This window comes from Neolamprologus multifasciatus, chromosome 18 (genome assembly GCF_963576455.1).
Source record: "Neolamprologus multifasciatus chromosome 18, fNeoMul1.2, whole genome shotgun sequence".
NCBI lineage: Eukaryota > Metazoa > Chordata > Actinopteri > Cichliformes > Cichlidae > Neolamprologus > Neolamprologus multifasciatus.
The window spans coordinates 14,985,811-15,011,260 of NC_140456.1; the positions used below are offsets into that span (position 1 = coordinate 14,985,811).

At 39.0% G+C, this 25,450-nt stretch overlaps 1 protein-coding gene across 2 annotated transcripts in view; it reads right to left on the reverse strand.

The window, feature by feature from the left end:
• Positions 1–25,450, reverse strand: part of b4galt2 (UDP-Gal:betaGlcNAc beta 1,4- galactosyltransferase, polypeptide 2) — a 214,791-nt gene that overhangs the window by 17,833 nt on the left and 171,508 nt on the right. Inside the window, exons 6-7 of one of the 2 annotated variants that reach the window (XM_085139623.1) lie at positions 24,773–24,895; positions 3,004–3,108 (exon numbers count right to left, since the gene is read on the reverse strand). In XM_085139623.1, the coding sequence (XP_084995749.1) occupies positions 3,004–3,108; positions 24,773–24,895 (228 nt within the window). Of the gene's footprint in view, positions 1–3,003; positions 3,109–7,925; positions 14,530–14,595; positions 24,896–25,450 lie in introns of those variants that run through there. The other variant, XR_014870507.1, reaches the window with a different exon arrangement.

A 25,450-nucleotide genomic window follows, 5' to 3' on the forward strand; every position in this document is an offset into this window, starting at 1 on the left:
TTTAGGAGCTACAACTAAACCAGACCTCACTCCACCATGAGGCAGCAGAGTTTGTCAGAATGGTGAAACATAATAATGTCACATGAGATCAAACTAAAATGTTACTGGAGGAGACAACAGATTTCACTATATCTCCATTCAGCCGGAGCCACAGCAGCTATTGATTTTTTGTGTTGAGAGGCATCGTTGCCCAGTCTATTCAGGCATGAAAACGGGGGCTCTTAGAGGAGAATAAACAGTGATAATCCACATTTAAGCAGCTTAATGTGAGGTGCTATACTCCTGGTGATTAATGTGTCTAGAAGGGCTCATCTCTGCATATTGGGTCTCATTCATCAAACCATAAAATAACACACTTATAGGGGAAGGTTTTTACGCATTTGTCTGAAAAGCAATTTAAATGGGTGTAGCCAAAAGAGCAACATTTAAGCCCCTGGGCTGTATCTCTGAAAAGCAATTTTTGGTTTAGTGAAAGTGTTTTGTTCTTGGCATTTAAAACTCTCACAATCTTTAGTGGCCACCAAGGTTGAGCTGTGGCCTTCAGAGGTTTGTTTTATTTATATTTTTGTTCAGTCATCTGATACTTTTAGGCATGAAGTTTCCATCTAGGATTCTCTACACTTACATGAGCCACAACGCTCATATTACTATTTGCCTATTATTAGATTACTTTCAATCAATAAGGTTTAACAAGAATTTATAATCACACCTTTGAGCCACACGGATTTTATTTAGTTAACATGCCGCCTTGTCTTCTTGCATGACATCGGGCTGTTGCTTAAATATTTTAATATCCTACTATGAGTAAGACGTGGCAGCACGGTGGCACGGTGGTGACACTGTTGCTGCACAGCAAGAAGGTCCTGAGTTCAATTCCACCATTAGGCCGGGGTCTTTCTGTGTGGAGTTTGCATGTTCTCCCCGTGTTTGTGTGGGTTCCCTCCGGGTACTCTGGCTTCCTCCCACCGTCCAAAGACATGCAGCTTGTGGGGATAGGTTAATTGGATAACATAGGTGTTATCCAATTAACATACGAGTGAATGTGAGTGCGAATGGTTGTCTGTCTCTGTGTGTTGGCTCTGCGACAGACTGGCGACCTGTCCAGGGTGTACCCCGCCTCTTGCCCTATGACAGCTGGGATATGCTCCAGCGCTCCCCGCGACCCTGAAAAGGATAAGCGGAAGCGAATGGATGGATGAGTAAAATGTTTCACTCATGTTGTTTACACCTGCACCTCAGACTGAGAGATAGCATTGCATAGTGGATCAAAATCTGATGGCACTTCTTCACGTTCATGATTTCCATCCAGCACCACTGACTGAAATGCAGCCCCAAGTCGTGACCTTCACTGTGTTTTACAGAATGCTCTCGACATTCACTGTTGTACCTCTCTCCTGACCTCCTCCATGCATATTGATGACAATTTGAACCAAAAATGTCAAATTTGGATTCATCACGCCATAAAACCCATCACTTATTTTCAGTCCAATTCTTGCATAATTTGCCATTCCTGAGACTTTTTTTCACCCGTTTCCTTTCCTTAAGAACAGCTTCTTGACAGACACCCTTCCACTGAGACCATCTCTAATGAGGCTTCAGTAAACAGTAGATGGATCATCTGAAGGGCCAGATACTTCTCTTAGGTCCCGTGTCAGGATTTTTCTTCCTGTTTCTTAAGGATGTGACTTTTACATACTGTCCCTCTGTTGTAGATCTTTCTTTTAGGATTCTGCTTCTTTTGTCTTCCACTGGTCCCGTTTCCTCTAAATTTTGAAAGACATACTACACACCATACCAAAGGTATGGTGTGTAGTATGTCTCTTTGGGAGTCAACTTGGTGCAAAAATAGTATTTCATACTTGTCAAATTGATGTGCTTGGAATAAATGTGTTTTTGTGACAGGGTGCTCGTTACAAAGTGCCTAATGATACAAATAAATTTGCTTAAGTATGTAATATGTGTAGAACGAACACTGGTTCATCCTTGAGTTAGATGCCTTTTTGTGTTTGAATGATTCATAGGTCAGCAATAAGTGGCTTAAAAAAATCTTCTGAAAATCACCTTGTACACAGACTGGAGTGAAAAGGAGTGAAAAAGCAGCCAAAGAAAAACTGAAAGAGCTTCAGAAAGCCTGGAGAACAGAAAAAAAACCCTCCTCTGGCTTCTTGGTAAATATTAAACTGAAAGGAGCAAGACTTTTGCACAGTACTGCATATACAGTACAGTGATATTACTGTGTACATTTCCCTGGATCACAGTTTTCACAGGGGTTAAGAGTGATATGAAATCACTGGAGTATAGAAAAATCAAACATGTTTTTTTTATGTCTAAACGTTGGCACTAAATGATCAGCCTCATTTGACCTTCACCAAGTAGGCAAAAACAGCATTGTGGTGCTGCAGAGACATTTTGCATTCTCTGACTTTCCTCAGCGAGTTCAAAATAATTGCTCCAAACTGCATCACTCAGGCTGTAAAGATGCCACTAGTGAAGTAATATATAAAGTTAAGTCTTTTCTAAAACACTTTCACACTTCTAAGGTAGCAATTTTCCTTTTGCCCACCGTTTCTTATGACAAGCTGCAGTACTTGTCAGTTGTAGGGAACTCCCAAGTGTGAATGTGCACGGTGTAAGAAACTGCTAAAAATAAAGGTCAAGTCCTCATTTAAACACCTCTGATTAAAGGTTAAAGTATCTTTAACATTTAAGTTTTGCAAAACTGGACAGAGTGACAGTGGATAATCTGGACGACAGCAGTGAACAGGAGACCCACTGCTGCCCATAACACTGCCTCACATTTCAGAGCAGTAAATTGCACTGTAGGAAACATTAATTATAAAGCCACGCCACTGATGACTTCTGCAGTGCCACACGATCATAATTCTTTCAAACTGAAATGAAAAATTCAGAAAGAAACGTCTGAACCGAGTAGCTGTGAAACAAAAGCGGCGCGATCGATCCGAATATAAAGCCGGAGAACGACTTCAGACAATGATGCAGTACCTCTGTGGGTTGGGCTCGTTGTGTTTGTCTCTCTCGTGCTTAATCATTCTGTAGCGGCCGATGCGAACGTCTGGCCTAGACACCTTCATCCCATTCAAAGTGATCCTGCAACACATGCAGATAGAACAGAATCTATTAGAGAAAAGGAAACAAACTGAGCAAAAGAGGAGATGAGAGAGAAAACATGCTGATTATTGAGGAAAACACTGTAACAAACAGAGCTGGAAGACAGGGAGAGGGAGAACACATTAATGAAGAAATAAAGCGAGGCTGCAACTTTTTATGTCATCTATCAGCTATTTTATTAAATCAACAGCAAAGAGAATCAATTTATGGAAATTGCAAGTTCCCATAGCCGAAGCCTGAGATGACAGCACTTCTGCTGTGAGGAGAAATCATTTAGTCTACAAAAAGTGGGAAAAAATCCTTTAAAATACCTGTTTCACATATCCAATCCCTGAAATAATGTTTTAAATGCCCGAACCTGATGAATAGTAAACAAAAATAATAAAAATGTTTGTCACACACAACAGAAAAGCTGGAAATCCACACATTTAGTAACTTGTATGAAAATAATCAATAATAAAATGTGATATGTTCAACTTGTGTTTATATTAATAGAGAGTCAACAAAAGCAGGAATTCCTCATATAATAGAAGCGAGAGCGAGCAAATGTTTTGCTTCAAAACAAATCAATAAATGCGGCTGCTTAATTTTGCCTTTTTAGTACAAAATCCCCCCGTGGTGTTCCCACTGACTTAGTCTCATGTGTGTTTGTCGTCAAACAGCTGAAGCTTCTCATTACTGCAGCTTTAGCTGAACTTTGGAGAATCGTGGATTTTGGCTATCCATCTGTCACACCAAACGCTCAGCAGCACTGAGAGAAAGGCCCTTATTTCCCATGATCTGTCGTGTAGCTGCATGAGTTACTGCACAACGCACTTTTTAGCTTTTCTGCCAGCTTTTGCAACCAAATAATTAACTTTCGAACCCCAATATGTGCACTTCTGTGATGCACATATTATAGAGAAAACTGTGAAAAGGTTAATTTTGTTCCTCGGAAGTGATAGTTATGCAATGCTACTCTGTGAGTCCACTGAGAATTGGATAAACCTTGCAGAGACCACGAAAAAAGAAGGGAGAATAAGAATATGAGAACAGAAATTTAATGTTGTGTTCGTTTATAATCTGCTATGGTCTTCATTAGGTATCCCTGGGTCCATTCAAGGCCAGGAAGGGCAAAAAAATCATTACAGCAACTGACAACTCTATTAACGGACTGTACAGCTAATCAATATTTGTGCTAAAATATTGCTGTAAGACACATTAAATCTATACATATCTCACAATAACTGACTATTCTTGCTAACAGGAAAGAATTTGTGGTGGCGTATCGGCTATTTTGACTTCTCCTGCCCTTCACATCGAACTCTTAGTCCCATCCTTAAAGGGTCATAACTCACCTAGACAGGACATTGCAAAGCAAAGGAAGCTAAAAACTAACACAGCAATGATACTTGTATACCACAAACATAAACGATCCAAACAATCAATCTCCACTCTCGAACTCTGGGGACATCAGCTGGGAATAAGGTGAGCATTAGCAATGTGTTTCCCTGTAAAGTTTGGGATCAGAACTTTTACAAAAAGTGGTAACATTGTATTACTAGTATTCAACACAGGGCCAAATCGGCACAGAGATTTATATCTAATGCAACAGCAAATGGGGTGTAGACAACACAAACAACATCTCTGCTTCACATAAAGCCCAGTTTAAAACCAGAGGCTTCCAGAGACATTGATATTCATAACCGAGACGGCATAACGGACACTGAATGAGCGATTCTTATTTATTGTAACGCTCTGATTCGTGCAGTCTCTTTGTCTTAAAAATCATCCATGCCTGATATTGCTCCGCAGCAACTTCATGTGTATTCTAGACTTTCAATGCAGAGCTTTCCCTTTTTTCTTCTCCTCTCCTTGTTACATCCTTGTTTATCTTATTCATACCTTTCTCTTTTTGAATCTGCTCATTACTCTCACCTTCAGTTTTGTTCTCTTTACCTGAGTTTTTAAAAGCTGATTCCAAATGTTTGCACAGTCTGCTGAAGGTTAAAGTCGGTGCTTTGTGAAGTGCTTTTGTGTCAAAGAATCATATCTAATTGGCATGGTGAAAAAACACATTTTATAATAAAAATATCTTTGGTTAAGAAGTGGTGAATTTATTCAACCCCACAAAAATGACTTGAAAATTCAATTTATTCACTTTAGTGACTCAATAAAATGTGAAAACATTCAACCTCATGTTGAGAAAATATGTAGCTATTCCTTTTCTTTCTAAATTTTAGTTAAGGCTGATGTATGGAGCTAGATATTAGGCTTAACTTTAAACAAAAAGAGACCAATTAAAAAGCTCTAAATATTCCCCAACTGGTAAGCAAGTTATTACTTTGGTTGCTAACAGATTCCCATGGTTCCTTGTATATGACATGAGTGATAATGACCTGCCAGTACTCGCTAACTACTAGTTAAGCGATAGGAAAACTGTAACACAAACCAGAAACAGAACAAACATTCTCCTTCTAAGCACAGTTTTGAAGAGTATCAGAGTATTTGCACATAAGTGGACGTGTTCACTGCAAACTATGAGCCTGATTTACTTTACACTGCCACTATTTCAAAACGTAGGACAAGTTTATCTAATTTGGTTAGTGGTTATGTGAAGGCAAAACTGATAGATATTATGATATATATCCACAAATAAATAATATTCAATAAAAAGACCAAATTTAAAACCTAGCTAACTGCTTTATAACCATAGCTGCAGCCCAGTAGCGCTAACAGTTAGCGCCACTAGACATTGCTATATAAATATACCTTTATTTGTGGAGCCCTGTTCAAGTTTTTTCATCAAATTTTTGAAAGTGTATATTTTTGAACTCTTCTGCTCCAATCGTTAAGCTTTTCCAACTGTTAAGCTAGGGCTAAGCTAACTGCCTCCTCTTCTCATGTAGCCCTCAGTAAAAAATACAAATTAAAAAGCTACATTTCTCAAATGTGTGTCTTCAGTTAAATTGGTATTACAGGGGAAGTGAATTTTTTGTGGACTGGATAGAGTCACAGCAGTCAGCACTCTTTGCACTGATGCTAAGCTCAGTTTTACTGATTTATCAGTTTAACTCAATCTCTGCCTCTTTTCATATCCACTCTGTTCCCTCCCTGACTATCTCTAAAGGTATTTCCACGCATTAACTTTGGAAAATGTGTAAAGAATCAGGTCAGGGAATTGCTCTTCCTCAAATGCAGCTAACAACAGTATACAGTTAGCGCTAACAGCCTTCTCTCTTCCCGAAATACTGTGGAGGGTGCTGCTTGAGTGTGTAAGAGGCAGAAGACAGGATGACCACTCAATAGCTGCGAATACCCTGGACTATTACCAGTGCTATACTAATATTGGAAGTGAGGGTAAAGATCGTTAATGCCCAGTCTGATTGCACAGTACATTTGCTTTCTCATTTGCACCTCCGTTGGGTAATGTGTATAAAAGTACAGGGCTGAAGTGAATGTGTAAAAATGGCTTTCACCTACCTACTCATGCTCCTTGTTTCCTTTTCACCTTGCCACTCCCCTCTGTGCATTTTCTTCTTCACAGTATGCTTATTTTCACCTTTTTTCCCCTCCCCACCCTTCCTCATCTCCCCCTCTTGTCTGTACTTTCTCTGTGTTCATCTCCCTCTCTTCACGTTCCCTTTTCTTTCTCACCTCTCATCTTCTCTACAGACTAACAAAATGTAAATAACCCAGAATGCAGCACCATGCCATCAAAAGCACATCAGCCTGCAAGAGAAACCAAAACTCCATCAAAACAACCACATAAATAAATTCATTGAAAACTAAATAAGAGATCTTAGCCTCTTTTTCTTTATTTTTCTCTCAAATCTCGGGGACTTTGCTGATTTAGCAGCCACGCATAGATAACTGCTTTGTTAGTGTGTGTGCAGTCAGTGTGTGTGCACATGTGAGCATGAATGCATTTGCATAATTTTGAGAGTTATTATGGTGCAAATAATGTGTGGGTTTGAAAGTGAGCAAAGCAGTCCTTCTCTTAGCTTAGTTTTATATTATGCATAGTTCTGCATCCTTAAAATAATCTTTTTTTTTGCCTGTTACCCTGCAGAGAGTGGAGCTAAGGCTCGCCCGGGGTGAATCCTTTCTCCTTCATCTGAATCAGTACAAATCTCAGCATCTTATTTTTATATTCAGAGATTCACGTCACAAAAGAATTTTAGAGTAAATCAACAATTTGTTTCACTCTTTGCCATACAGACAGCTTCATAGCTGGCTGTTTTTCAGACTGGTAATGGTACTTTCAGAAGAGTCTCCCAGAACTTCCTTAAGTGAAAATATAGATGACACAGCATAAAAACTGTTGCAGGTAGAGGCCTGCTATAGAAAAAGGACAAAATAACAACTCTATTTACTAAGAAAGCTCAATAGTTCTCAAGGCTAAATTATTAAATGCTGCATTATTCAGATTGATGCTTTAATGTGAATCAAAAATTATTTTGTACTATTTTCTAGCCTCTAGTGTCTCATAGAATATTCAACAGTTTTACCTCGTGGGTCTTGACCTGTCATTAAAATTAATCCTCTGAGAAATTTCGAAGGGATTTAAGATAAATGCAAAAAAAAAGAAAAGATAAATGCAGTGACAATATGCCTCTCTGGTGTAAAGTGGTATAAATGTGACCTTAATTATATTTAAACTGTACTTTTTAATATAGTACTTGTGAAAAAAACTGGAATACTACGCATGGATTACAGGCCTGTGGCAATGACTTCCCACACCATACACACCCTGGAAAGACTCATCCTTGACCAGCTACAACTTCTTTTTAAGGCCACATCAGGATGCATCAAAAGATGCATTGTCATGACCATTGATTAAGAACTACTGATCAATGGAGTACCATTCACAGAGTTGGAGAATGGCTGCAATCACAGCATTGTAAGATGGGGAAAGATGGTGTCTGATCACTGCAGGGAAGTGGCCACTCTTTCAATGATGAGGATGTACACATTCTGGAGAGGGAGGAACGCTGGTTTGAGAGCGCAGTCAAGGAGGCCATTTATGTGAAAAGGGAAAGACCGTGTCTGAATCAAGGATGGGGCCTAAGGGTACATATTAGGCCCCCTGCTGGAGAGGCAAATTTTGTCCAAGATAAGGATGATGCTGGACAATACTTCCCACCCACTGCATGATGTTCAGTGAGAGACTGAGGTTACTCAAATGCACCACTGAACGACACAGGAAGTCATTCCTGCCACTGTACAACTCTTCCATCTAATCCACAGTACACAGTGCAATAGTTACACCCTTTTGAAAAAAAAAAGAAGAAGAAGACGACAAAGCTTACATTCTTTGATAATAAGAATTACTGTTTTGTACTGTTATAGTTACGGGAAAGCTTCATTTTAACAGCTTAGTTTTAAGTCACACTTACTTTGTTAAAATAAGATCAAAATCAAAATATACATGTAGATTATAGCAAAATTTCCTTTTATCCAAAGAAGTTCAGTTAAGTAATTTAAATAATTGAATCACTACCCAATATAAATCCAGCTGAACTACTAGCAAGTTACTTCAAAACGTAGATAAATTACTCGATTGATTTAATTCAGTTCTGTGATGATCCTAGGGCCTGGGCTCTGGGGTTTGAGTTTTGGACTTTCAGATTATTGTTGTTCTCTTTTGTTCTTGCTTTGTTTATTGTTCAGGGATTTATTTCTGTGCTCCTGTTAGGTTGTAGGCTAATTTCAGTTTTCAGTTATTAGTTTCCTCTGTTTTATCCTCCTGTGCCACGTTCTCTTGTGTTCAGTGTTCCAGTTTTTCATTTCTTGTTTTATTTTGATAATCATTTGTCTCTTGTGCCTTATGTTTAATTTTACTTCCTCCCTTGTCATTATCTTGATTATCTTGATTAGTTTTTGTCTCGTTTCTCCCAGCTCTCTCCACTCTGCCCTGATTACTCTTCTGTGTGTATATATAGCGTCAGCTTGTTTTTGTCCTTTATTAGTTTGTCATCTCTGTGTGTTTCCAGCCTATTTAGAGTCAGTTTGTCCTCCTGTTGGATTGCTGTTTTCTATAGTCATCATATGGACGTACGACCTTGTCCTGCAATCAGGTCCTCATCTAGCAAACCCCATGACAAGTTCACTCTTTTCCCAACATGCACTGAGCAAAGTAGAATGGGAGGCAGCCTTCAGTTTTCAGGCACCTGTTTCTGCCACCAAATGAACAGATTCAGTAGACGAATGCAGGTGAGGACCACTCGTTATGAATATTATGAGTATTATGAATTTAACTGAAATACTGGGGGTGTATGTTTAACTACATTTGCTATTGTTTAACACCTCTCTATAAATTACACCAAACTTTTCTGTGTGTGTGTGTGTGTGTGTGTGTGTGTGTGTGTGTGTGTGTGTGTGTGTGTGTGTGTGTTGAGCTGATCAGAAGCACTGCTAAGCTTTGTTTGCTTGCTTCTCAAACATAAGAAGATCAGAGCATGCTTGTGTAAAATAGCATCAGGGCTGCTCAGAAATCCTCTGCTACATCATCGTATCACTGCTTGTTACCTTCCCTGCCTGCTTTCAAAATCTTCTTTTCATCATGAAACACTCCCTGAGGGTGGGCCAGCTCTCTAGCTCCTCATTTTGTCAATATGAAACTTTGCATGATGATTAATGCTGCTCAAAGACACTCGTTCAGAAAAGGAAGGCACAAAGGCACACATAGAAAGAAAGCAAAAGCAGCTGTTATAACTCCACACATACCCACATTCATCAGCTTAACGCCGGCACACACTGTTAGATAAATGAAGTTCAGGGTTGGTACAGTGTGACGCAACACAGAGCTAAAAATGTTTAAAAGAAGAAACCTCCAGTGCCGCTGTGACCTTGCATGCTTATGAATGCATATGTGGATTAATGATTTGCATGCTAACTAATGAACTAGCATTTCTTTATTTTTGCAGTTGCATCCTTGCTTGACCAAAGGAAAAGAAATCATCTAGAGCGCACACACCAACACACACTCAAGTGACACATGAGTACAGTGAATATTTTCCACGGCTCTGACAGGCAGGAGGCAGTAACACAGTGTGACAGCGTAGTGTGACTATTATGCAAGAAAGAGCAGGACAGTGAGGATACAGCGGAGCTGCAGGAAGGAAAGCTTTAGCATGCTCTGTGTGATGTATATAATCCAGAGACAACACATTCAACAGCCACCTCCACTGAAACACAGCAGGTGGGTGGCTGCTGAAGAATTCTCCACTCGGGGGGAACTTACAGCACTTTTTTTTGGAGACTCAAGTGCAAAGACCGAAAGCAGCCAGATTAAAAAAATAAATAAATAATACAGAAGAAGGCCACAGTGCTTTTATAAGATTCATTGCGCTATGATGAGATTATATAAACAGCTTCTGATTTTGTGGCTAGCACAGTCACCTGTATAGTTTCCTCCATTTTCCTCTCACATGCAAACAGGATGTATGAAGGTGATTGGAAATTTGATGCAGATATAAATACGAGTGTGAATGTTTTTCCATCTCTCTGTGCTAGCCCTGTAATGGACCTACTCCACAGTGTACCCCACGGCTCAAAATCATCTGGGACCTGTTCCAGCCCTCCTGTGACCCTAGATGTATACAGGTTTGGAAAATAAGTTGATGGATGAATAACTTCATAATTATTCATAAAACTACAAAATATTGAGCTTAACAAAAAAAGCTCCTGCCCTGTTTTGCACTCTCTTCCATAACAGTCCACTAACATTTATCATATTCATCATAACTGAGTCAGTTATTCAATACCTGACAGTCACTGAAAACTTAATTAGAAATGGAACATTTGATTGACATAAATTACAAAATCCATTTTACTATTATTTCAAGTCTTTATCAAGTCCTGTTATGATTGGAATCATAGTTAATGTGATTGGAAGGGTTCAGTTCTCATAAACTCACAAATTAGGTTCAGTTTTTGATTCCTTTCAAGTTAACAACAACTGTTCTTAGTAATAGATGGTTACTCATGAAATTACCCAGTCGGCCGATCATGTGGCAGCACAGCAATAGATAAAATATTAGAAAAGTCTGCTAATGTTCATATCAAAACCAAAACTGGGTTTAATTGTCAGGCCTACATGAGCTGGTATGGGTGTTTTTGAACCACTGTGGACTTTGGCAGTCTAGAGTTCATTCAGAAAAAAGAAAACATCAGGGATCGGCAGTCCAGGGGACAGAAACGCCTTTTTGATTAGAGAAAAGTCAGAGGAAAATGGCCAGCATGGATGGAGATGACAGAAAGGCAGTACACAGTAACTTAGATAATGGCTTTTTATAACCGAGCAGAAAAATATCTCGGGATGCAGCCTCGAGGCAGATGGGTTGCAACAGCAGAAAACCACATCAGGTCACACACTTGTGAGACTAAAACAGAACGGAGACTGCAGTGGGAGCAGGCTTAAACAAACTGGAAAGTTTAAACCAGAAAATAGTGGCCCAGTCAGGTTAATATTAATTTCTGCTAAAGCTACAGATCCTAGGCTTGGAAGGCACCGCAGTACGAGTCCATGGACCCTGCCAATGGACCCAGCTCAACTTCTTCTCACTCAGAAGCAGGAAACTGGTGCCCGCTGCTAGAGCCAGGCCAGGCTAGCTTCAATGCATAGCCCAGAAAAAAGGCAAAAAAAACAAAAGAAAACAAAAGAAAAAAAAAAGATTTCAAAAAGAACAGACCAAGATGGACATTTTTAAAACCTTATAAAATAAAATAATGACATTTCTACGCTGATTTTATGTCATTTTGCAAGATGACCATGAACATTGTCACACAAGGAAGTGGTAAAACCATCCTTCAAACTGGACCTTCATAGTCGTCTGGCAACTCCTCCTCAATATATTCAGAAGGGATTGATTAGAAACGTTGCAGCAAGTAATCCAGGGTCACTATATGATCTTACTCATCTCAGCCTCAGTGTTCACACTGAAAGCATTCACCTCAACAGCTTTTATTCTGAATCAGTCGTGATGAAGAAAAAAACCATTAACCAGCAAAGTCTTCCTAACGACTAGAGCCACCACCCAAAAAGCTCTAATTTTAGGTCTTGTCCAACACTTTTTCCTTCTTGACAAAGATATCTGTCCGCTAGAGAGATCTGTCTTGAAAAGTTTCATTGCTCTGCAGCACTCTGGATGGAAGAGATGCACGAACCCACGTACCATAGACCCGTTTGATTGGATTAATCAGAAATGTCTCCAGCTCTCCTCTCTTATTCCCACAAGTGGAGTTAATTGTACTAGTGCGATGGAGTGAAGTAGAAACGGGAGCTGAGTGATGTCCTGCCTCAGTTCCCTTCTGCGTGCAGAAATGAGCTGGGAGAGGAAGAGGAGGAGTGGGTGGCTGTGGTGCAGGTTGGACGATGTGCAGCAGAGAGTGGGTGATAATAGGAGGAAGAGAAAAGATTTTTCTCTCAGAATGAGCACATCTGTGTGCTGCGAGAGGGAAAACTGTCGAATGGCCTTCTGCTTTTTTCAATTTTTTTAGTTATGGTAGTTTCATAACAGCGTGGTTCATAGAGATAACTCAAAAAGTGCTTTTTTAAGACACACGTGAGGATGTGTACTAGATAAACTATCTCCTCCCGAATTTGTTATCATTACCAGACTGTTGCAGGAAGATGTTAGCTTTATCTTGGGGAGATGGGCAAGTAGCCAATGCAGTGGAAGCTAATGGGGAATTGACTAGATGCACAAGGACCTGAGATGGGGCTTGTAGTGCGATCATAGTGTGTGCAAAATACTAACAGTAAAATAAAGAAAAATGAATGAGCTTCACAGTGGATATATATTAGAGGACAGAGGAACAATTCAAAAAATTGAAAATGATTAAATGTTATTTTATGTAATGCAGTTTTTCTGTACACACTACTGTTTCTCCACATAATTCACTGCTCTACTGAAGTCTACTACGTTGTTATTGCATTTCTCACCTCAATCTCACAACTCATCATAACAACTTGTGTTTTATTCAGAACTCTCACTTACCTTAATACTGTCCAGTACTGCATTTTTAATTTAGTATTTAGTATTATTTAGTATTATTAAGTATTTTCAAATACTTATCAAAGAGTAAGGCCAGAAGTAGTGAAACTGCCCATCAATTAAAACAGAATACACAGACATGGGACAGACTGTCAAAGTAAAACAGGAAGTACATGAACGTAGAGACAAGGATGAGGTGACAGGAGGGACACAAGGAAGGCACAGAAACAGCTAAACACTAGAAATCATAAGCAATAACCAGAACTTAACTAAAGCAATGACTATTAAATAATCACAAACATAAACACGGATTTGGTCTTAAAAATTCATAAAAAGTTGTTAAAAGGAAGGGATTAACTTTGCATGCTTTGAAATTGTATTTATTTATTTTAGTGTCTTTTGTAAGTAAGTCTGCATTATGAGAAATGCCCTTAATGGTTTGAGAACTGCATTAAGAGTTGTGAGAATGATGTTCCTGATGTCAGTATTACCGCAAAGCACAGGAGAAAAAAAACATGAAACACTTAAAATATCAACACTTGAAAGGTTAAAAATGTAAAAAAGTCATTTATTCTTGTAATTCTGAAATATTTACGCTCGGTTTATTAACTGAATGCAATCAAAACACTCAACACGTTCTCGGGCTCTCAGAATATTTTCTCCTTGTACATTTGCTTCTGCGCATGTAGATTTCTTATAGCAGCAGCTTCTGACTGTGACTGAATGCTTCATTTCTCTTCCTTCCATCTCCCTCCTCCTTTCCACTTCCTGCACTTGCTTCTAATTTCTTTCTCAATATATTTTCCATTGCTATCCCTTGGTGATTCCAGCTTTTATTGGGACATCCCTCTTATAGTTCTTTTTGTTGCAATTCAACAAAGAGCAGAGACACGGTTGAACGTATTGTGTTTCAAAACTCGAAAAGACAGACTTCACCGGGAAGGTCACGTATCATGGCTTAGTGGAAGCAATGGAAATCTAAGGATCCCACAGAGGTTCAGATCTGTATTCCTCTTTCAACACATGCATCATTTTCTCAGAAACCAAACTTAATATGGAAAAACTGAAATGGTGTCAAATATATGGAAATACAACAGCTGTTTATGTCACATGTTAAAGGTGCAGTAACAGAAAAAAGAATTTTGAAAAACACTGAAGACCTGATTTCCTAAGGTTCATTAACGAATCAGCCGCATTATTCAGAATGTACTTCAATCCCTGAAATATCACCTTGTTAAGATTAATCCAACCTGACTACATTCATAAAAATGTGAGTTTAAAATGACTAATGGGTACCTTCTGGTTAAGATACATGAATGAGTTATTATTTTTTTAATGACTGGATTCATCTGGGATAAAGCGTACTGTTACAAAGGTAGAGCTTAACCTTTATGCTGAGCACACTGGCGCCCTTACAGAACTCCTTTTGGAGGAAACTTCATTTATTTTAGGCTTCTGTCCTTATTTCATTTGCTTATGGAGAGACCCCAGCTGTAAAAGGACTCTGCTGTGTTGGTAAACTGGAAGCATGCTGTGAGTATATCACAGGTCAACATATTTAAGTATTTTAAAGATCAGAAGCAAACTCTTTAAACCAGTTTTGTAATCAACAGGTAGCCAAGAGAGATGTTTTTAGTATTACACTAATATAATCTCTTAGAAGCTCTTTGGAATATTCGGAACTTCCATCAATTTGCTGCAGACTGCATTATGATCCAGTCAAAAGACAGATAGACACAGATAGACACAGAGACAGATATATATATATATATATAGATATATATATAAAAAAGGGCAATATGGTTTCCTGTTGGCAAAAATATTTGATATTTGAAATATTTCTGAGAAGACTTGGCAGCTGTTTCACTGATGCTGCTGATGGGTGGATAAAAATACAGGTTTGCATCAGTAATACCTCCTAGGATTTGTACTTTGTCAGGATTGAGACTCCAAAGAGGCACAGATCTGCTGACTCTAAGTCTTTGCAATGTGATTTTAGAACAATGCTGAGGCTGTAAGAAGCACCATCCTCATGCCCCAACAGCCTTTAAATGACATGTCTGATGGCAAAAACCAACCATAGATAGGGCAAGTTTTTTTCATTGTTCCATAGCAATTTTTTTTCCAGTTAATACACCAGAAAATCACACAGGACATTAGTTCAGACAGATTACAATATCTGCTGCTGCTGGATGTACATCAGCCAGCTGACCTGGTTTATACTCATCAGTGCCCCCACACTCATGTAGCTCTTTCTGTTTGCTGCTGCTTCTTTTCGTCACCTTGCTTTCACCCTACATTGATTCAACTCTAGAATCAAGCAGGTGCTCTCTACCGTGTCGCGTTGACTTCTGTTCTGCGACTGTCACATTGAAAGTATCGTATGATAAGAAAAATGTGCCTGCTTACTCTCTCTTTTCCCAGGGGGCTTCTTTGTTCTCCCTGCCAAGCCTTGTGGATGCTTTAATTTGTCCACGGAGCATATATAACTGAATTACCAAACCAGAGGAAAATTTAAAAATGGCTGTCAGCCATGCATTAAAAGATATTTATCATAATTCCTTAAAGGACCTTGGACATTTTCCTTTTATTGCAGTCACCCCTAAGTTGATAAAATGAAAAAAAAAAGTTTTTTTACTCTTTGTTCGTTAAGCAAAAATGCACTCTTCATATTTTTCACAACACATAACTGGAGCTAAGTCAAAAGCTGGAGAAGTAGAGGAGGGAAGGCATTATATAATATAGAAAATAACGCACTATTGGACAGACAGTCCTTGAAAGCATTTGTAGAGTTGCGTCGCTGTTTCACGAATGGTGGGGGAAAAGAAATCTTTTTCACAAACTGTGAAGGTGTTTGAGGTGAAGTTGACATGCTCTTACAAGATCCATCCATCCATGTGCTTGATAGTCTCTTTTCCTACTGCACACTTAAGCTGCTGAATGAAGTGTGGGGAAATGTTCTTGAATCTCTTGGTTATTAGTAAGACAGGATTTGCCTCATGAACAATTGAAACTATCCCCTTACTCACTTCATTATTGTACCGGCCCTCGCCAAACTCTCCTGTCACATTGTCTTTTTATTACCGCCACACATTTAAAATAAGACCATTTCATATTATCCAATACAAAAGAATAGAGCTCAGCCGACACAGCAACTTTAAAACTGATACTGATATTATTCTGATAAATAACATTTAGTCTAGTCATTTATTTACACACTGACAGTCTGCCCAACTCAACACATATTGCTAACAGGGAAATTGCAGAGTGGCCTCTGGTGGACAGACTTTGGAGCATCAACAAGCACGAGCTGAAGGGTGTTTCTCCCGTCTCTATTTTTTCCTATCTTCCTTTATAAATCCAGACTGATATATTGGCTGATAAGTCAATCAGGCTCTAAAAAACAACATCCTAAGTATTTGTACAAATATCTGTTGTATCTTTAGGTATCAGTTTACTGACATATATGTATCAGTACGTCTCGTGTGTGTTTAACGAAACAAAGTCAAACAATGATCTAAGAATAAATCAGGGCAACTGGAAAAAAGGTATAAAAGACTTGATGTTTGCTGCTGACCTGACCCAAGGGTGAAAACAGCTTCTTAACCTAGACGTGTGACTGAACTTATCAAAGGCTGCTCAAAGTGTTGAGCCAAAAATATCCCGATTCTTACACCATTGTCAAGACTTCACAGAAACATGCACAGTCCTTGTGCTGCATGTGCATATGATGCTGGCTCAGGCTCTGATGAAAGCCACCGCTGGGAGGTTTACAGAGAGGAAGGGGAAAGGGCAAGGGAAGGAGGGTGCGTGGAAAGAGTGAGCGTCTGCACGTGTGGTGAAGGCTGGTCTTGCACTCAAGCCCTTGGGATAGGAACAGTCTTTGCCTAAGGCTAATGCTGGATGTTCAGAGAGGGTGAGAGAATAGTGAGGAAAGAAAACACTCCCTCTCTCTTCTTCTTTCTCAGCAATAGCCACCAAGGAGGAAGTGGTGCTGACAGTTGTGCAAGTGGCATGTGCCCTCTCTGCCACAGGCTCAGGCCACACTGAGCAGCAGGGACAGCTAGTTCCCCCGGGCTGGCATTAAGCAAGCAGGACCCGTTTCAGGCAGTGGCCACAGCCCGTGGCATCAAAACCAGGATAAAGAGAGGAAAATTACTTTGAGGGAAAGAAGAGAGGCAGACAGGAAAAAAATAGATGTGAAGAGCTGGAGGGTTAGAGAGGAGGAAAAAAATACAGTGAGGCAAAGGTGCTGGAGCAGAGAGCAGATAGTATAAAGGGGTGATTTAGTCATTTAGCTGATGCTCCTCTTTCCAGAGCAGTTTTCAAAGATAGAGCACATGGAGATTGGTGGACACATCGACTGCTTACACGTTTCATACCCATGAACTTTGTTTCCTTTTAACGAACCAGAGGCAGATTTCATGGACACTGCACACTGTGATGTGTACTCCTGTTCTTTTATCTCTTCATCCTTTTATCCTAGTCCTCCAGTTGTTTTACTGAATCCTGAGAGACTTAACTGGCCAGCCTTTTAGTTCACTCAGCTGGAGATCCATCCTTCCCCGCTGCATCTACAGCTCGCATTCTTAGAAGCCTTTCAGCTTCAGATACTTGTTGTTGTGCTGAGACCCCCCCCCCCCCCCCTCAAACAAGGGGCAGTTGTTACTGTCTAGAAGCAGAAGATGTTAAAGAAGCAGATACTGAGGCAGAAATATGTTCCAAAAAAGTGGAATTTATTTATCTTAAGTCTTAATGAAAGACAACAAAAATTTTTAATTCACTAGGGAATCTGACCAAATACTAAAATAAAACTAGATAAAATACCACCTCTCTCCTCCGCTATTCAAGCCTATGCACCTGCATGGACCATACCATTTACGCAGGTAAGGAAGGAGTGGTCAACATGAACATCTAAGGTTCAGCCAGGCTACACCATGTTCAGCCTATTTATATCTACCGCTCATGTCCAGTTGTAGTTCGTTTAACGTCTCTGTATTTATGTTCTGCTTGTGTATATATATGCCTATTTAAAATTGCCTGTTTAAAAAACTCTATTTTTTATATTGAGAAAGCAAAATGAACCAGAGTGAAATCCCTTGTTTGTGTGCATAAACTTGTTAAAATAAAGATGATTCTGATTGTGTGAATGTAAACGGGAATGGTTGTCTGTCTCTCTGTGTCAGGCCTGTGTCAGGCTGGGAATCTGTCCCTGCCTCTCACCCTATGGCAGCTGGGATAGGCTGCAGCCCTCCCTTAGTGACCCTAATAAGGTTAAGCAGGACAGAATGGATGGATGGATGTATCAGCAGAAGAGCAGCTGATTTTACAAAGAAAGACAGAACTATACTGTTGGGAAAATATGTAGAGATTAAACACATTGAAAGCAACACAGCTGCTGCAGATCAAATCAGTGGCGTGAGTGTGCTTGAGAAGAAAACCACTGTAGAGTAATATACTATCAAAAGTGTGTGCTTTAGTCAATAAGACTGGAAAAGATCTTCTATATTAATCAAGTTTAGCGTATTTAAAGCCAGAAAAGAAAGCACAAATGCCGACTTTGTGAGATGACAGACTTATCAATATCAAAGCTCTATCACTAAGACACCGGAGAATCTGCTGGATTATAATCAAGTATCTGATTACATTAATGTTTAAACGCCAGCTTTATTTTTTATTCCTTCAGTTGCAACCTTGATGAATTTTAACAGTTGGAAACTAAAGATTAAACACAAAACAGAATTAAATATTTAATCTATGTCCAAATTTGATAAAAGGTCAGCAGGTGCAGTGCAGATATCCTGTTTAAGGATAATATATTAATGTTGATAGAACAATAAAACTGTTGTAAAATCTTTTGCTGCCAACATACAAGAAAAAACAAGGAATAAAGTTGCCTTTTAAATATCTATATTTATTTTTGAAACTTCCGAGCCCCTGTACTATCTGCCAAAATCGATTGGTCAGTAGGCAGGGATTTCATACCTGTTGATCTAATCTGGAAGCTAACCTAATCCAGAACAGCTTTGGTTCATAGCACAAGTTACTATGGCCTTATACCATGAAATAAACAATAGTACTGTTAACCCTGAAGTTACCTGGATAAGATGAAATCCTGCTTCGTACTACAGGCTTCTGGTTTAAACTGTTTGCTCAGGTCTCAGAACTGAACCATGCAGGCCTGTGTTTTCACTACTACTACTAATTACCACCTTATTCCATTTTGTGTGCACTTTTATTCTGAAACTGAAAAACAATGTAAAGGTAAAGAAATGTCTTTGCTGTACCTTTGCCTCCTCTTTTAACAAGCCATGCCTGACTTTCCTTTTATCCCGACAGCTGATAAGACACGCCCAGGCCATGCATTCATCTGACAGGCTAACACACCACCGCACACTTGACCTTTGGGTGGTGCATGTGCAAAAGGGCGGGTGCTGCTCAGTGCTCATAAAGCCACATTGTCAACATTGATAAACCTCCCAAATCTCAGCCTGAGGAAGATTCAGTGTGATCATACTTAATAAATGCAAATAGTTGAAATTGAGCTAGACACTATCCATAACCACTGCTGACATTTCTGCACTCTTCTATGAATGGTGGGGTTTTATTTTATGGTTTATGTATGATCTGTAGCACTTGTTGCTAGTGCGTGATATTGATCCTGAAAGTGGAGATGCTCCTGCATTGTGCTCTTTCTTTGTACTCTGAATGCAGCAAGATGCTGTTAAAGTTTGTGCAAATGCCACTGCCATGAAAGGGAGAGCAGAGCCACATTTCTGAGGTTAAGATGCAGCTGTGTTTCGAGCTGAATGGTATCAGTACCATCCTGACATGCTGATGTTTAGCAGCCAGTACTTAATATTTATACATAAACTTTACAAAGGTTTGGCATTACCATAAAGTACAATACAAATGAAACTTTTGATCTTATGATTTCACGAAATGAAATAAGGAAGGAACCCAAGTTATTACAATTCATCTTGTGGGTACTCCAAATGTGTGAATCAAATGTCAAGACAATCGATTGAACAGTGTTTGAGCCAATTCACATGAATCCACAAATGTCAACCTCATGGTGGAACCAGAGGAAAGGTCAGGGGATCACCAATGCCAGCAGGAAACTTGCATTTCCATCTGTTAATATGCTATATTTTAGTGTGGATCAACTAGCTGGACTGACAGGGTCCAAGGTCTTGCTAAAAAACAAGATCTTCCATAATAAAAGCTGAAGAAGAAACGTGTTACTTGGTTTTAAAAAAAGCCTCAGCTTTGTGCACACACTGCAATATCCACACTCCATAGTCTTTCAATAGCTTGTCCAAATGTGTTTTCAGGGATTTTTCAGGGCCTTCAGCCTACTCTGTGAAAAGCTCTAAAACAAGCCAGCCCTGAAAAGTGAAGGTGGATGGTGGGAGGAGATGTGAGCCTTCAAATGAAGCACTACCCAGCATTCAGGCTCAGCTGTATTTGCTTTTTTCTGCATAAGTTTCTTCAAGTATTTATTATATACTATTATACCAAATATGAGTATAATTTTAAATATTATTTTTATTATTAAGTATTATTATTATTTATAATTATTGAGTTTGAGGCTTTTTACAGTACCTCTCATGATTTACAGAGTAAAGGTGTGAGGAACCAGATGCAGAAAACAAGTGAGCTATTTATTAAGGCTGATTAAATGTCTTAACAAAAAACTGAACAAGGAGTAAGGAATACGGGGAACACACAAACAGGAACAAGCAGCAAACGTACAAGTTGACTAGACAGAATAACAACAAAGAACAAAAGTAAACTTAGGGTTTAAATATAAAGGAATTAGAAACGTGTGGGGAACCAAACACAGCTGACACTAATCAAGGATCACAAGACAAGGGAAGTAAATAGAAAAACAAGACACAGAAGATAACAGCTACCAAAATAAAACAGGAAGCAATAAGAATAAGGTAAAGGTTAGAGTCTAATAATTCTAATTAAAACTCAAACCACAAACAGAAACTAGATTGCAAAAGGTAGCAAAAAAAAGACTAAAGACTAAAGACCAAACTGAGAAAATAATCATAAAGAAATCAACCAGGAACTATCTGCTACATAAACACAGTGAATCCAAATATAATACAAAGATTTAAAACTGCAGCAAAAAAACCAAACCAAAACATGTCACTGACAGCAGCATTTTGGAATGAATAAAAATACAGAAAAAAACCAAACCAGGAAAGTCAGTGAGAACTCTTTTTCTATAATTTTTTTTAGCACAAAACTGTATGAATCGACCCCTCCAGCTACTGTATGTTTATTGGACAGCACTGTTGGAGTTTCCTGAAAAGTAAACTACAACACACTGTGGAAACACAGATAAAATGTAAAATACATCCAGAGTAATACTTATAGAGCCTTCTCAGTCAAATCTCAGTGGGACTATCTTACCTAAAGGATAAAATCCTGCCTCAAGTTTATATTATTTCTAAAGGCATTAAACATTAAACACTTATACCAGTCAGTATTACTTCATTCAACTCACTCACTGTTCTGATGTTGCAGTGTGATGTAAGGATGCACGAACTCCATTTTGTCACTGAACTGGCAAAAAGACAAAAAGTCTAATTTGGGGTTGTGTTTCTGGTCATCTGATGAATATACAGTCGATATTTTGTGCCCTTATAAGGAGACATTTCACCCCATAATCAAATTACCATATTTTTCATCTGGTCTGTAGTGCTCTTTATCGATCTACTGTAGACTGCTCCTGGTGTGACTTGCCAAGTTTTGTAGATAGTGGCTGTAGAGATGTCTTCTCTTTAGTATAATGGAACCTGATGGTACTTGCCTTGTGCTGGTCAAAGTGCCCCACAAATACATTAGGAAAACTCAGCAGCTATGCCTCGTTCCAGAAATCATGACCCATTAATTCAACTACGAAAACCTTGGTGTGTTTCATAGTTTTTTCACTCTATTCTCCCAACAAAAAGAAGTATACACATAGCTAATACTGCCAGTTAAGTGAGGAGGGGGCTCATATCAAGAGGCTAAAAAGTTATTGGACAAACTAACACAATTTTAAATTTCAGGATTCATTTTAATACTTGGATGAAACTCATTTGTAGTCGATGACTGCCTAAAGTCCATGGACCCTTGAGATGCTCCATCGCCTTGCTGCAAACAATCTGCGGACTTTGACAATGACACTTGCACCTCTTTAACATGAAATGAACCCACCTAAACCTACCAGTTTATCAGTCAACTGCTAAATCCCCTTTAAAATAGAGGGACTGTGTGAATATGTCTGCAATTCCTGCACAGTTGATTACACTTTTTTGTAAAACTCCTTGAATTAAAGCTGAAAGTCTGCAATTCACTCACATCTTGTGATGATTTAATTTAAAATTCTCTGCCTTGCTCAGAAACAACTTACTGTCATCATACTGTCATCATACTGTCATACATGTCATAAGAAACTGCTCACAAGTTTAGATTATTTAGAGCAATCTGGTCAGGATTTATGGAAAGACACTGCTGCTCATTTTGTGTCTGCATGCATCATCTTTGCTCTTTTTCTTTGACTTTTTGAGCTGATAGGCATTTAATGCCATTATATTTGTGACAATGCAGACATTTATAGAGTGAATATCTCCAAAATGGAGCAACTCACATTATAGCAAATAGCATTACGGGTCAGAGAAACAAAATCTAAATTGAACTTTTGGGTGAAATACCCCTTTAACACCCTCTTTGGTCTCCCTAAGCTCCCAAGAAAAATAAGTGGGGCTTTAACTGCTATAAGTTCTACATTATTCACCACATCTACTTCAGCTTTCTGAACTTATTACAGACCTGACTCTGCCGAATTGGCAGCAGCTGTCTACAGTTTTATATGGATGAGTGCATCCATATGGTACACAACATGTTTGGTGTAAGAAGTTAAAGTAATATCCTAAAAGAGGCTACAGGCTGTAAAGTAGAGCCAAGCCAACACTGGTATCTTGGGGCAAGTGCAGATGCCAGCTCAGATATAGATTTCTTTGTCACTAATAAATTCAGACTGATATATCAGCCAGTATTCTTTGTGTACAAACACTGTATTTCACTAACAAGTAAGCAACTTAATATGAGGATTCCTTGTATTTGGCATGCCTTAAGTAAAGCAAATATTATTATTTTGCTTTTTTTTATTCTGGTTTGGTGGAAAATGTTGCTGTGGAGCTGGCAACTTAAGTATTTTAGTGTAAGAGCAAGTGTGAACTCAGTTAAATTTGGAGTGCACAATTCAGTGTCTGAAAGTTTTCTTTTCCTAACTGGCAGTTTAATGATATACGCACAGCACTTCACTTCACATTTCATAGCAGCCAAAATAGCTCAGCTGGAGAGCAGAAAATATTTCCAGAAAAATCTGCAGCATCCAATTGTAAAGTTGAGCTATCTTCCGTTAAAGTCAGTACTTTAACTTTTGGTGCATAATTATAGACCTATATACACAACCGTTCAGTGAAGCTCACATTGATCTCTTTTATCACATCCAGCCAGATGCTGACAAACAGCTGTAATCTTCTAATACAGTGTTGGCTGACACAGTCCATCCTCAAAAACCACTATTCTCAACTGCTCTATTTTCAGTTTTCTTATAATGCTATTACTCCGAGAGGACAAAGATAAGCTTCACATTGTGAGCGTGACAGCGGGATACAGAGAAAGACAGAGAGGAAAAACAAAAGAAGAAGAAGAGGAGGAGATGCAATAGAGATGAAGGTGGCATCGTGTCTGTGGAGGAGCGTCCTGCTGTGAGTATGCAACCCTGTGTGTTTTTAATTATACTGTGCATTTGTGCCCACTTCTCTGAATGCAAATGCATCTGTTTATGGGACTGCAATATATTTCCTTTTGGAGTTAATCTGACATCTCATATGTTCATTTCAGCTGTTAAGAAACATGAAACTGACATTTTGGGTTTGTTTGTGTGACTGATGGAGCTAATCTGTGCTATGAGAGAAGATGTCAGGGAGAGATAGAGGTCCTGTGTTTAGTTAGCTTCATTATTTCTATGGTATATCATTATGCATTGCGTTTAGCTGTTATGATTCTTTACCAACCACAGACAGATGAGGGTTCATTGCTGTAGCTGTCATTTGTTAATAGTCTGATCATCACTTCACCGGGTAATCAAACAAAGTTCAGTGCAAACAACCTCCCGAGCAGACGATAAATTCAGCTAATAGTCCCGTCTTAAGTCATCTTTCTGTCGAGCTGTCAAACGAATATTCTTCTCCCATATTTGATTTCAGCCAACATTCACAGAAATGTCATTAGTGAACTTCAGCTAGTCATTAAAAGCTGACTGAAGTGTTTCAAAAGGTTAATTTATTTGCTAATCAGACTCCCTCTCCTGAATAATTATAATAAATCACCTCTTCCATGAAGAGCTTCAACGTCACTTGCATTCGCGATACTTAACTGTGCCGCTACCGTCTCCAGTAGTGGCATAAATAATACATATTCAACACATAAAAGACGTGAATGTGTGGTGCAGTTTGAGTGTAAACCTGACAGTAGACTCTGTCCTCTACTCATGAATAAAAATTATTCCTTTGCAGAAAAGTTCCATTATCAAGGATAACCGCACATTTTAACGGTGAGAAAATCGCAGGCAGAGCTCAACCGTCCACACATACCTGTTGTAAATGTCGTCGTCTTCTCCTCCCCAGCCCCAGTACTCATTCGGGAAGCCGTTGATCTTCAGAAACTGTTTTTTACTGAGACCCGAAACACCTCCAAAGTAACCTGCGTAGGGCAGCCTGCACGACGAGACAAAGGGAGGAGATGGCACAGATGAGACAAGAATATACTTTTACATTTTAGAGGCTGCACATGCATATTTAAAATGCATATATTAAGTCGATTCAATTACAGAAACAAACAAGAGCTGTCAGACAGACTGGCGGTGGCTAAATGTTACGTTCATCTTCAAAGGGCTGCATCTTGACAAAATTCACTGCGCCGTTTTATGGCACGAAGATCGTTTATGAGAAAAAACAAAAAAGTCTAATAAGAGCTGAAGATCTCAGTGACTTAAACAGCTGTGTGTACGTGCATGTTCTCAGTGCTGTTAATTTCAGTGAGCTGACAGCGAGTCCTGGGCGGCATCAATACATGATAATGTGATGCATTAAGAGGAGTTTTCAAACGCTGCTTAAGAGACGCAATTTACATTTGAATAAAATCTTTTCAGTTTGTTTCAGGCTATGAGATCTTTTCTTACCGTGTCTTGTCTTAGATGGTCTCTAAGTGGATAATTTAATGGGAGTCTTTTTACAGTAAGTGGATAATCCGCATCCGTATATAATCCACTC